Source organism: Lithobates pipiens, unplaced genomic scaffold (assembly GCF_037356315.1).
Source record: "Lithobates pipiens isolate NorthernLeopardFrog02 unplaced genomic scaffold, aLitPip1_a1.2 Scaffold_18, whole genome shotgun sequence".
NCBI lineage: Eukaryota > Metazoa > Chordata > Amphibia > Anura > Ranidae > Lithobates > Lithobates pipiens.
This window is the reverse complement of record NW_027507758.1, coordinates 615,814,696-615,827,950: the sequence shown is the minus strand read 5'-3', so window position 1 is coordinate 615,827,950 and position 13,255 is coordinate 615,814,696. Positions and strand designations below refer to the sequence as shown.

Below are 13,255 nucleotides of genomic sequence, written 5' to 3'. Positions count from 1 at the left end.
CCCCATCCACCCCCCCCATACATGTGACCGGCCCTGTCCAATCACAGCCAGTCACATGTACTGTGCTGTTACAGGGCTCGGCACGCGCCGGGTCACTCTGACACAGCCCAACCCCGACCGCAGTAAAGAGCCAATTAAATTGGCTCTTTACCACGTGACCGGCTGTGTCCAATCACAGCTGGTCACAGAATGTAAACAAACCGTGGTAACGAGATGTTACCGGGTTCTCCTCCTCACACACTGATCGTGTGTGAGGAGAAGATTGCGGTAACATCTCGTTACTGCCTAGTGTACACTAATCACACACTGATTACCCCCCCCCCCCCCAATAAAGAGGAACTCTCACCACCCACAAAGTACCTATCACCACCCATCAAAGTACCTGTCATCACCCATCACAGCCCATCTGAGTACCCGAGTACCAGTCAGCCCATCTGAGTACCCGAGTACCTGTACCAGCCCATCTGAGTACCCGAGTACCTGTCAGCCCATCTGTGTACCCGAGTACCTGAGTACCTGTCCCAGCCCATCTGAGTACCCGAGTACTTGAGTACCTGTTAGCCCATCTGAGTACCCGAGTACCTGGGTAGCTGTCACAGCCCATCTGAGTACCTGAGTACCTGTCACAGTTCATCTGAGTACCTGAGTACCTGTCACAGTCTGAGTATCTGTCACAGTTCATCTGAGTACCCGAATGCCTGTCACCAGCCTGTCGGAGTACCCAAGTACCTGTCACCAGCCCGTCGGAGTACCCGAGTACCTGTCACCAGCCCTTCGGAGTACCCGAGTACCTGTCACCAGCCCTTCGGAGTACCCGAGTACCTGTCACCAGCCCTTCGGAGTACCCGAGTACCTGTCACCAGCCCTTCGGAGTACCCGAGTACCTGTCACCAGCCCTTCGGAGTACCCGAGTACCTGTCACCAGCCCGTCTGAGTACCCGAGTACCTGTCACCAGCCCATCGGAGTACCCGAGTCCCTGTCACCAGCCCATCGGAGTAATGGAGTACCTGTCACCAGCCCATCGGAGTAACAGAGTACCTGTCACCAGCCCGTCGGAGTACCCGAGTACCTGTCACCAGCCCGTCGGAGTAACGGAGTACCTGTCACCAGCCCGTCGGAGTAACGGAGTACCTGTCACCAGCCCGTCGGCGTAACAGAGTACCTGTCACCAGCCCGTCAGAGTACCTGAGTACCTATTTGCAGCCCATGCCTCATAGAATACACATTGGGGTGTTTGCTTTCCAAAATGGGGTCATTTTGTGGGTAATTCCATTGTCCTGGTGCTCCAGGACCTTCAAAAGTGTGATAGGTAGGAACGAAATGAGATGTGTCATTTATGCTCCTAGAACGCCTGAAGGTACCACTTCCATGTTGGACCTCTGTATATGGCCAGGCTGTATAAAAGTCTCACACATGTGGTATCGCAATACTCAGGAGGAGTAGCAGAATGTGTTTTGGGGTGTAATTTTTGCTATATACATGCTATGAGTTAGAAATATCTTATAAACTGACCACTTTGTGTAAAAAAAGAAAATGTTTTAATTTTCTTTCTACATTTTCCGAAGACTTGTGGAAAAAAATTAACTGTTCAAAAGACTCATTGTGCCTCATAGAATATACGTTGGGGTGTCTGCTTTCCAAAATGGGGTCATTTTGTGGGTAATTCTACTGTCCTGGTGCTCCAGGGCCTTCACAAATGTAATAGGTCGTTAGGAAATTAGAGGTGTCATTTATGCTCCTAGAACCCCTTACGGTTCTCCCTGCATGTTGGACCTCTCTGTGTGGCCAGCCTGTGTAAAAGTCCCACACATGTGGTATCGCCATACTCGGGAAGAGTTGCAGAATGTATTTTGGGGTGTAATTGGAAGTATGCATATGCTGTGTATGAGAAATAACTTGTTATTGTGACAACTTTGTAAAAAAAACATGCTTCTTTTTTCCAAGAATTGTGGGAAAAAATTACAACTTCGAAAAACTCACAATGCCTCTTACTAAATACATTGGACTGTCTACTTTTCAAAAAGGGGTCATTTGGGGGGTATTTGTACTTTCCTGACATTTCAGAGCCTCAAGAAATGAGATAGGCCGTCAGTACATCAGGTGTGATCAGATGTGATCAATTTTCAATGATTTGCTCCATAGCTTGTAGACTCTATAACGTTCAAAGAGACTAAATAATATCCACTAATTCGGTTTATTTTTACCAAAGAGATGTAGCCGTATACATTTTGGCCCAAATTTATTAACAAAAATGACTTATTTGCAAAATTTTATCATAGAAACAAAAAAAAGTGTTTTTTTTTTAAAAAAATTTCGCTCTTTTTTTCACTTATGTCGCAAAAAATAAAAAACCCAGTGGTGATTAAATACCACCAAAAGAAAGCTCTATTTGTATGAAAAAAATGATAAAAATTTTGTTTGGGTACAGTGTTGCATGACTGAGTAATTGGCATTCAAAATGTGAGAGCGCTGAAAGCTAAACATTGGTCTGGTAAGGAAGGTGTATAAATGCCCTGTATTGAAGTGGTTAACTACAGGTGTTTTGTGTTAGGTGTTTGAATTGATATACGCCTTTAAATAGCTTGTATTGTGAGTATTTCAATTGTTGTGAACAAGCACGGTTCTTTTCCTGTGACTCGTGTCAACTGATCATCATTGCAATTTTGTCTGGCTCATGACAATAAAGACAGTTCTAGGGCATTTTTTGGATTCAAGTGTGGCGATCGATCTTTTCTTCTCTTCTTGATACTCCCCCTTTTGCATGTTGTCCCAGATGCAACAACTTTTAAATAGGACACAACACACAATAAATATACTTTACAGGGAATAATGAACAGCGTATTAACGACATAAATTCTTCACACTTTACGCTGTGATTCTCGGGACACAGCCATCATGGGACTAATAAATAAAAAGAGTAAAGCCCCATACACACTATCAGATTTTCTGCTGATTTTTTCCTTCATATTTACCAAAACCATATCATATGAGGTCAAACCTTAGGAGTTTCAATGTGTAAGCAATCAGGCAGGCCCTTGCAATATATGGTTTTAGTAAATCTGAAGAAAAAATCAGCAGAAAATCTTATGTTTATGGGGCTTTACAGTCCTGGCAATTCGGATATACAGTACATATACACACAGCGCCAAGGGCGTGTTCACACTGAGATGTTTCTCAGGGCTGTAGTTCCTCTGAGCTCCACAAGGTTGTGATCTCACTTCTACCCAGACAGGAAGTCTCTATGGAATACAGACAGGAAGTGATGTCAGGTATAAACAAGAAGCTGCGGGTGAGAGGTGGGTCGGGAGGCAGTAGAGAGGAGACATTGCTGAATTTGGCAGCAAAGGAGGTAATAAGATCTTATTTTCTATTTACACCCAGTAACCCCCCCCGTCATGTCCGTCCTCTTCCTCCATAGTCACTGTGATGTCTTTTATCTCCAGGAGATGATGATACACACATATATAGTGTGGAAACCTAGATTAACCTTGTATATTAAAAAGAGGGAATGTATCATCTGTGCCACGAGGAGAGTTATTGATGTCGGTAAATTCCGGTTCCAGACATTGTATGTGGGTGGAATGAAATGATAATTAAAGGTCGGGGATTAAGGAAGATTTCCGTAAGATTTTACAGGGGCATGATCGGCGCCCCCTCCAGAGACACTATGATGAGTCTCACAATAGGAGTCTGAAAGGGACTGGATTGGGGGGGATGAGATGGTGAACCTGGAGTGAAGGGCGGGAAATTTTATCAAAAAGTTGTCCAGATGGGAATCCAAATGGATTTTTCAGCTCAATACAATTGCTCCGGCTGGACTGAATATTGATGTAGCGCACTACCCCCTTAGGAGCTGCTGAATTAGTTCATCTGCCAATCACCACTACTGCCATACGCATCACAACCCATAAACATTGAGACGGTCTGTATAGGAATTTTTATACTTCATTTTGTTGGCAAAAGTTAACTTGGTTAGGTGAAGGATTACTTGAGATGCTCTTGTGCTGCTTATCGATTCTTCACTTGATTACTGTGCTAAAGAGTCACTCTGAATAACTCTTTAGTGATAGACTTTGGTAGGATACATAGGCTGGATCTTAAAGAGTCACTCTGAATAATTCTTTATGGATATGTTTTGATAGAATTGTCCTTGAGAATACATAGGCTGGATGATATAGCGTCACTCTGAATAACTCTTCACCCGTAGGCCTTTTCCTTTAGAACGTTTCTGCATCCCTGGGCATACTTGCTGCTCTACCTCTGCCTGTTCACTAAGGATGAGCTCAGGCGTGTTCGCATGGTCCACGTGCTGAGCCCGCCAGGAAGTCGGCGCTGCGCTAATTACAGGCAGTGAAACATTGCTTGGCTGCAGAGATCGGGCAATGTCTCACTGCCTGTGATTAGTGCAGCGCTGCGCCGACTTCCTGGCGGTTTCTGCACGTGGACCATGCGAACACGCCGGAGCTCATCCCTACTGTTCACTGCTACTTCCATTTGTACAGCACTCCCAAGTTAAACAAAAGGCATCACTTTGAATAATCCCCTTTGCCTGACTGATTGGATTTCCCTGGGGTGTGAAACCTAAAGCCACAGGCCATCACCGCCTATTTTCCATGACTCCCGTTCCAGCATCCCTGAGTCTTTGGAAATACTGTTTCCCTGGGTTTCCACTCACTTGTCCTCCCGATCAACAGTCCATGTTCCATTCACAGAAAGTCGATCACCCAGTCTTCTCCTTCCGCTGTGTTTTGGTTTCCTCCGGATGGCTCCTCCATCCCTCCTCTCCGCGTGGCGCATTCCCCTCCCTGCAGGGGGACGGCCAGGCTACACCAGCTACTCCATGCTGTCTTTCTTCTCCTGCCAACTCCTTCCTGGAAGCATGTGACCCCAGCTCATATAGGAGGCCTGCCCCTGCCAAAGCAAATTAATGATTGGTCAGAGCTCTCCACATGAGCTGCCTGCCACTCTGGTCTCAAGTCCTACCCCTCTTCCAGAACAATTTAACTGAAAGCAGGGGAGGCATCTTTTGAACTAGAGCACAGGTTGCTACCCCCCCCCCACTATACTGACACTCCCATTCCCCAGATCAAAACATCCAGGTCTGCCTGAAGTCACAGCCCTGGCTAAATTTGCCTGAAACTGGATCCTATCACTAGAAATACTTCCAAAATCACTTACCTTTGGATAGTGACCGCTACATTGATATTGAGCTGTTTGCTTTCGATTCATCTGTTTTATGCGGTTTTATTGTATTTTTATATACTTTTACCAGTTATTGATGACTCTATAAAGTTATGTGTGAATTTAGTGATATATGATGATATATAATATGTTTTTTTTTTTTAAGTTATTTTGTGCTATGGGTAAGGAATCAGGGTGGGAGTAGGGGGCGTTTTTTTTTCACCTCTTCATCTGCCAATACTCCTACTGTACAAAGATTGTAATTTTCCAAACAAAACATGTCAGATATCAGCAGGTTAGGAGAGATACCCTCTCTGTTTACATCTAAGTGGAGTATCTGCGGCTGGGACTCTGGGGGTGTATTAACTCTTCTGCTCTTTACATCTGTGTTTTCCATTTACCTCTATAGAGGCATCTACTGCTTCACAGGCATCATGAACTTTGGGATCACAGGTTGCAGCATACCTAGTCATCTACAGCCAGTGTTTTTCTGAGTTAAAGAGGAGTTCTGCCCCCCCCCCCCCAAAAAAAAAATATTGGCTCAGGTGAGGCTACATTTGATGGTCACTGGTGAGGCTGCATTTGAAGGTCACTGGGTAGGCTGCATTTGATGGCCAATGGTGAGGCTGCATTAATGGGCACTGATGGGCTGCATTTGGTGGGCAAGGGGGGTTGAGCCAGGGGTGGAGTGGCAAAATTTGATTTCTCCTAGGGCAGGGAAGGGTTGCCACTTTATCCCAAACACAGCCTTTAATCCCAAACACATATTAGTTACACAGGTTCTGAGGCTAATTTAATGCAGATAAGGCACCAAGTAAGTTAAATTACCACCTTAATCGGCCACAGAACCTGTATAATTAATATGAGTATGGGTTTAAAGGGATGAGGTGGCAACCCTAGGCAGGGGTCTCCAAACTATGTCCTCCGGTTGTTCAGGAACTACAAGTCCCATCATGCCTAGTCAGGTCTGTGAATGTCAGAGTTTTACAATGCCTAATGTAGTTCCGCAACAGCTGGAGGGCCGTAGGTTGGAGATCCCTGGCTAGGGTGTCAAAAATCCTTGCACAAGCCCTGGCTGCTGGAGATTGGAGCCTTGCAGCCGAAGTTCTGGCAATTATCCTGATTAGCTGGCAAATCTTGCCAAAAGCTAGCAAGTTCCCCTTCCTGAATGTCATGTTGGCCGGACATTGACCTCACAGCGCTGCCTCAGAGCTTGTATTTATCATCCCTTGCCTGTAGATCTAACACTAATCATTTCAGAAACCAAACAAACCCAATAGAGAAAAGGGAATTTCTCATCCAAGAAGGTTCTGAGACCTCAAAATTGTAGCAAAGCTTAAACAGTCCAGATTAAATGTATTCCCATGGGGGCAGTAGTCCTTAAAGGGGTTGTAAACCCTCATGGTTTTTCACTTTTATGCATTAAGGTGAAAAACCTTTTGTGGTGCTGCAGCCCCACGAGCCCCCGTTTTTTACTTGCCTGACCCCAATCTTTCTCCTGCCGGAAACGAGCACACCATCACTAGCTGGTGTTTCATGTCCTGATTGGATAGGTTGATAGCAGCGCAGCCGTTGGCTCCTGCTGCTGTCTATCAAATCCGATGCATTGGCGACAGAGTCCTGCATTCTGTGTGAATGGACACAGATGCAGCACTTGGGAGCATGCCCACGCGGCTGTCCACCAAGGAGAGCGCTTCTCAAACGTGGACACTTGATGCAGGGAGAAACCACTATCGCCAGTGAGAGACCCCAGAACAGGAGGATCGGGGGCCACTCTGTGCAAAACAAACTGCACAGTGGAGATAAGTATGAGATGTTTGTTTTTTGTTTTGTTTTTAAAACAAGAGTTTACAACCCCTTTAAATGTACAGCCACCCTCCTATTACCCCCTCAAATACACACCCTATTATTGCGTGACCAATACCATCCAAATAATTTATTTAATTTACCAATGTTATCTGTCTATGAGGAAACCTGTATAGATGAAATGACGACACGGATGAGGATGGAGGAGGACCGGAGTCACGTGACTGGGAAGATACGAAACCTCACCCTGGAGATCAACTACCTGCTGACTGGAGAGGTGAGGAGGATTCTGGGAGGTCACATGACATCACTCTTATTGCTATTAATAAAACACAGACCTGACTGGAGAGGTGAGGAGGATTCTGGGATTCGAACATGATATTCCTATTGGTTTTCCAATACAGAGATCCAGTAATCCAGGGCCTCCATGTGACTTCCTAAAACTTGAGAGACACAACATGCAGAAGATTCTAGAAGTCACCAAAAAGATGAAGGAGCTGCTGACAGGAGAGGTGAGGAGGATTCTGGGAATTCTGGGACATTATCCAATAACAGACAAGGGATGTGTCTGGATGGTGACTGTATCATTGTGTGTGTCAGGTTCCTATAAGGTGTCAGGATGTCACTGTCTATTTCTCCATGGAGGAGTGGGAGTATTTAGAAGGACACAAGGATCTCTACAAGGACGTCATGATGGAGAATCAGCAGACGTTAAGTTTTGTAAGGAAGGAATTTCCCGGAATTGAGACAATATTGAACCTCAACCTGGAGATCCTCAACCTTCTGACTGGAATGGTGAGTGTAATGAAGGGGTTAAATTTGGCTACTCTTTACACTTAAATGGCAGTGTTGCCTACCCCCCGAAGGGAAATTTACTGATAGGATGCTAAACATTTACAAACTGCACCAATTTTTTATCGAAAGAACTCATGAAATTTAAAGACCAGCGCAAATTTTGTACTGACACTTCAAAAAAGTACACAAAATGACAATTTTCAGTGCAAATATCAATATTTAATCTACAGACATTTAGCTAGTGCGATTAGCAATGTTTTTAAGGCCTAAAGGCAAAAATCATATTTCTCTATTTGCATGAAAGTCAGGTTAAAATAACCAAACACAGAGTTCCCCCTTGCATCAGAATCTGAAGGGTTCCGCTTTAGCCCTTGTACGCACGGTCGGACATTCCGATGGAAAATGTCCGATCGGACCGTGTTGTCGGATAATCCGACCGTGTGTGGGCTCCATCGGACTGTTTCCGTCGGAATGTCCGACCGACAAAGTTTTAGAGCTGGGCTATAAAATTTTCCGACGACACGATCCAATTGGACTTTGTCCGATCGTTTGTAGAGAATTCCGATCAGACAAAGTGCCACGCATGCTCAGATCAAATTCCTAGACCAAAGCTATTGGCTACTAGCCTGAACGTAGTCCCGTCGTAACGAAATAACGTCAAAACGTTCCGAACGATCGGATTTTCCGACAACTTTGTCCGACCGTGTGTATACAGCACCTAGAGGCGATTCAGTTCGCATTGTGCGCTATACAAGTATTTCATTCATTCATGCAACACCAGTTTCGGAAAAAATCCGATGGATTTTGTTGTCGGGATGTCCGACCGTGTGTACAAGGGCTTACAGTGCAGGGGGGGGGGGGGGGCTCTGCAGACCCTGATGTAAAAGGCAACACTGTGGACTCTGAACAAAGGGGGTCTCTGGTTAGCACTCCCCCCCCCCCCCCACAAGAGTCCACAGAGATGGCCCTGGACTCAGAGCATGGCCAAGCCCAGTCGGCTTAGAAAATGCGCAGTTCCGAAGCCATCCCTCAGCCATATTTTTTATGGACGGTTGCTGTCCGTAACGGACATATATGGACAGTTTGTAAATGAGCCGAAATTTACAAACTGTCTGTAAATTTTCAGGCGGTTGACAACCCGATTGGGTGGATTCGGATATTTATGTTTTCTAAGGTTCTGCTAATCAGTAACTAGCTATAGAAGTAATATGAATGTGTACATACTCTATTATATTTGGTTATAGCCAAAGATGGTGGCATTGTTTATAGAAGAGAGCAATTTCAACTTTAGTCCAATCGGTGAGACCCATGAATGCTGGAACTGGGGCTGCTGATAAGGGGTTACCAGCGGTCTTCTTGTATGTGGCACAGGCCCCATCAGTTCAGCAGGCAATAAAAATCTGATTATGGACAGGAGGGGGTGACTGGAGAACTTGGGGAGGATTATAGGAAGCGATCCCTTGTTTGGCTCTCCCTGCAGCAGCTTCATCTCTTCTCTTTCCCAGCAGCTTTCAGCTGCTGCAGGGGGGAACTACAGGGGATCTTTTCTAGTAAATGGCCCCCACCACACACCGATCACTTCTCCTGTACATAATCTTTCCCCCTGCTGCTGGGCCTTCCCTGTTCGCCCCTCCAGCTGCTATTATGGCTTTTTCTCCTCTCTCTCTCTCCCTCCCATCAGCTGCTACAGGGTACAGGGGATCGCTTCAAGATGGAGAGAAGGTCAGGTAGGCTGTGATTTCTAATGCCGCGTACACACGATCGGAATTACAACCAGAAAAAGAACGATGAGAGCTTTTCATCGACCGTGTGTATGCTCCATCGGAATTTAGCTGTCTGAATTTCCGCCAGCCAAAAATTGACAGCATGTTCTCAATTTTCCCGAAGGAAAAACTTTCTATCTGTAATTCCGATCGTGTGTATGCAATTCCAACACGCCAAAAATCACGCATGCTCAGATTCAACTACGAGACGGAAGCTATTGGCTACTGGCTATTGAACTTCCTTTTTCTAGTCACGTCGTATGTGTTGTACGTTACTGCGTTATAAACGATCGGAATTTGGTGTGACTGTGTGTAGGCAAGACAGCTTGAGCCGAATTCCGTCGGAATTCCGTTGGGAAAACCATCAGAGCTTTTTCCGACGAGAATTCTGATCGCGTGTACGCGCCATTACAGCTGCTCTGGTCGGTATGCCACTCCCACTGTGACCATTAAATACACAGGTAACATTTACTGTTCGGTCAGCAAGCCTTACTAGTAAAACATTAGTGACTCTATTATATGACTTCTAGAAGGAGCTATAAATCTGACCACATTGTAACAATATCATTTATTGAAGATGTCGGCCATATTTGAATCTAACACATTGTGGATAAATCTAGACCTGACCGTAGAGATGAGGGATTATTGGAGAGTGATATTCATCTTTATATAACACAGAACTGTAAAGTATTAATGAAGAAATCTGCAAGAAGGAGATCTCATAATATGACCACAAGATCCTCAAGAAACCAGAATCCCATCACCAGCCCCCCACCTCCACCTCTGATCCCTACAAGACCCAACACACAGAAGATTCTAGAAGTCACCAAGAAGATGATGGAGCTGCTGACAGGAGAGGTGAGCGGTGCTGGGAATTCTGGGACATTATCCAGTAACAGACAAGGGATGTGTCTGGATGGTGACTGTATCATTGTGTGTGTCAGGTTCCTATAAGGTGTCAGGATGTCACTGTCTATTTCTCCATGGAGGAGTGGGAGTATTTAGAAGGACACAAGGATCTCTACAAGGACGTCATGATGGACAATCAGCCACCCCTCACATCACCGGGTAAGAGGAGACTTTATTGTAAAGGAGAGAGCAGTACGGAGGCTCCACCTAGATCCCCCATCATCTGATAAACACGTACATACAACGTTTAGACTCATAAGACGTGGGGCAGCGGTGTGGGGCCTCTACAGCTCGTCTCAAGTAAACATTTTTTCCATCGTTGACTTCTGAGTACCAATATTAGTGTCCTGACCCTTACACTGTATAATTTATATTGCATGTTTGGTGGCATGTTTAGTTTTAGTTTAGTTTTGATACCCTCATCACTGTCACTCCTATAAAAGACAGTTCTCGTTGTTTCCTCACTCTCTGACTAAGGTCCATGAATAAAGAAATGATCTGGTAGGAGATCAGAGGACCCATTTACTAGTTACCTTGAGGGGGGAATTGTAAGATCCTCAGAGACAAAGCTGCCTGATGTGGGCGGAGTCCTGGTTTAGGGGAACCAATCAGCTCATGTCTAGTAATAATCTTTTTATTTCTATTTTAGTAGATGGACGGGAGATGAGGAAAACCTCAGAGGATTGTCTCACTTTGTCTCCAGACTGTAAAGTAGAAGATGAGGACATCACACAGTATAGTCCAGGAGAAAACCCGACTACCTCAAATGTCCATCCGGCACCACACAGTGTAGATGGACCATCGTATTCCTCTTATCCTGAGGAACCTCAGACTGTGCAGGACGGTGCCGTCCTTCCAACAGAGAAGAGCTTTTCCTGTACTGAGTGCGGGAAGTGTTTCCATTTTAAATCCCGTCTTAACATGCATAAAAAAATTCACACAGGGGAGAAGCCACATTCATGTCCAGAGTGTGGAAAATGTTTTACAGCAAAGTCCAGTCTTTTCAGACATCAGAGATCTCACAAGGTGGAGAAGTCATATACCTGCCTTGAGTGCGGGACATGTTTTTCAAGGAAGTCACATTTCTACAGACATCAGAAATCTCACATTAGGAATAGGCGGTATTCCTGTCCTGAGTGTGGCCAATGTTTTCGACGGAAGTCCACGCTTTGTAAGCATCAGAAATCTCACAGAGGGGAGAAGCCTTATTCTTGTCCTGAGTGCGGGAAATGTTTTTCGCTGCAGTGTCATCTTTACAGCCATCAGAGAATGCACACTGGGGAGAAGCCATATTCTTGTCCTGATTGTGGGAAATGTTTTTCACATGTGTCCAATCTTTACCAACATCGGCGATTGCACAGGGGTGAGAAACCATATTCCTGTCCTGAGTGTGGGAAATGTTTTACAAGGAAGCCACATCTTTACAGACATCAGAGATCTCACACGGGGGAGAGGCCGTATTCCTGTCCTGAGTGCGGGAGAGCTTTTTCGGATAAGTACAATCTTTACAGCCATCAGAGATCTCACACGGGGGAGAAACCATATTTATGTACTGAGTGCGGGAAATGTTTTTCAGTGAAGTCCACTCTTTACAGTCATCAGAGGTCTCACACAGGGGTGAAGCCGTATTCCTGTTCTGAGTGCGGGAAAAGTTTTTCAACTATATCACATTTTTACATCCATCAGAGATTGCACAAAGGGGAGAAACCGCATTCCTGTTCTGAGTGCGGGAGATGTTTTTCATCAAAGGCACATCTTCACAGCCATCAGAGATTGCACACAGGAGAGAAGCCGTATTCTTGTACTGATTGTGGGAAATGTTTTTCACATATGTCCAATCTTTACAAACATCGGAGATATCACACGGGGGAGAAGCCCCTTTCCTGTCCCGACTAAGGGAATTGTTCCTTACTGAAGTCCTGACTTCCTGTACATCAGGAATCCCACACAACCCTCGTGGTGGCTTGAGTGCGGGAAATGTCTTCTATGTGAATGTTGCCGGACATCACAGCTCTCATGTGGGGAAGAAGCACACCCTGATATACACCTCAGATATACTCCATGGCTGATCTTCATCATGTAAGAAACAGTTCATAAGGAAATCAGAGATCACCAAAGACATGGATGAAGTGTTGTACCGTGTTGGCCATTGATGGCAGTAGAAAAATAAAATTGGATTCATTATATTTTTTGGTGTGAGCTTTCACTGAGATTTAAGAATCATAGTGCAAAAAAGAAAAAAAAAAATCAAACCATCTCCACAGAGTGCTCTGGTGACAGGATGTAAAATAAAAATTGTCAAAAAAAATAAATAAAAAAAAATTAAATTTTTTTATATACTGTCATCATAGGAAGTGCAGTGTCACAATAGTTAATAACCATGACTCATCTTCTGTCAGCAGGTTTCCTTGCTGACAGCAGAATGTAAAGAAAAGAAGTGATGGCATTTAAAAAATGCTTAAAAAAAAAAAAGTCTGGGGATCTTGAGAGGAACCCCACACCAAAATAAAAAAAAATGGTGTGGGTTCCCCCCTGAAGTTCATACCACATGCAGCCTGGCAGGCCCCCCAAAAACACCTTGTTCCCATGTTGACGAGGATAAGGTCCTCTTCCCCACAACCCTGGCCTGGTGGTTGTGGGGTTGCAGCGGGTGGGCCCCCAGATCCTTTCCTTACCCCTACTCATTCAACCAAAAAAAAGTAAATAAAAACATAAATGGTTCCTCCAAAGTATCCATCCAACATCAATCATAAAGAGAAAAAAAACCCAACCCACACCGACGCTTGTCTCCCGCCGAATG

The 13,255-nt window shown here is 44.9% G+C and overlaps 2 protein-coding genes across 2 annotated transcripts in view; both read left to right on the top strand.

Moving 5' to 3' along the window:
* LOC143986837 (uncharacterized) overlaps positions 1 to 13,255 on the top strand; it is a 548,778-nt gene that overhangs the window by 76,059 nt on the left and 459,464 nt on the right. The window lies entirely within an intron of this gene.
* On the top strand, positions 3,298 to 12,822 carry LOC143989266 (uncharacterized). Its single transcript, XM_077489338.1, has 7 exons — positions 3,298 to 3,350; positions 7,152 to 7,265; positions 7,393 to 7,500; positions 7,589 to 7,783; positions 10,225 to 10,404; positions 10,491 to 10,614; positions 11,105 to 12,822. Exons 2-7 carry the CDS (start codon positions 7,170 to 7,172, stop codon positions 12,349 to 12,351), a joined length of 1,950 nt encoding a protein of 649 aa, XP_077345464.1. The 5' UTR covers positions 3,298 to 3,350; positions 7,152 to 7,169; the 3' UTR covers positions 12,352 to 12,822.

What these genes read in the sequence shown, in the direction of transcription:
- LOC143989266 (XM_077489338.1), top strand. Translation starts at nt 7,170, where the DNA reads ATGACGACACGGATGAGGATGGAGGAGGACCGGAGTCACGTGACTGGG. An exon ending in AGGAGCTGCTGACAGGAGAG is followed by an intron (nt 7,501 to 7,588) that starts GTGAGGAGGATT and finishes TGTGTGTGTCAG; the next exon opens with GTTCCTATAAGGTGTCAGGA. An exon ending in TGGAGCTGCTGACAGGAGAG is followed by an intron (nt 10,405 to 10,490) that starts GTGAGCGGTGCT and finishes TGTGTGTGTCAG; the next exon opens with GTTCCTATAAGGTGTCAGGA.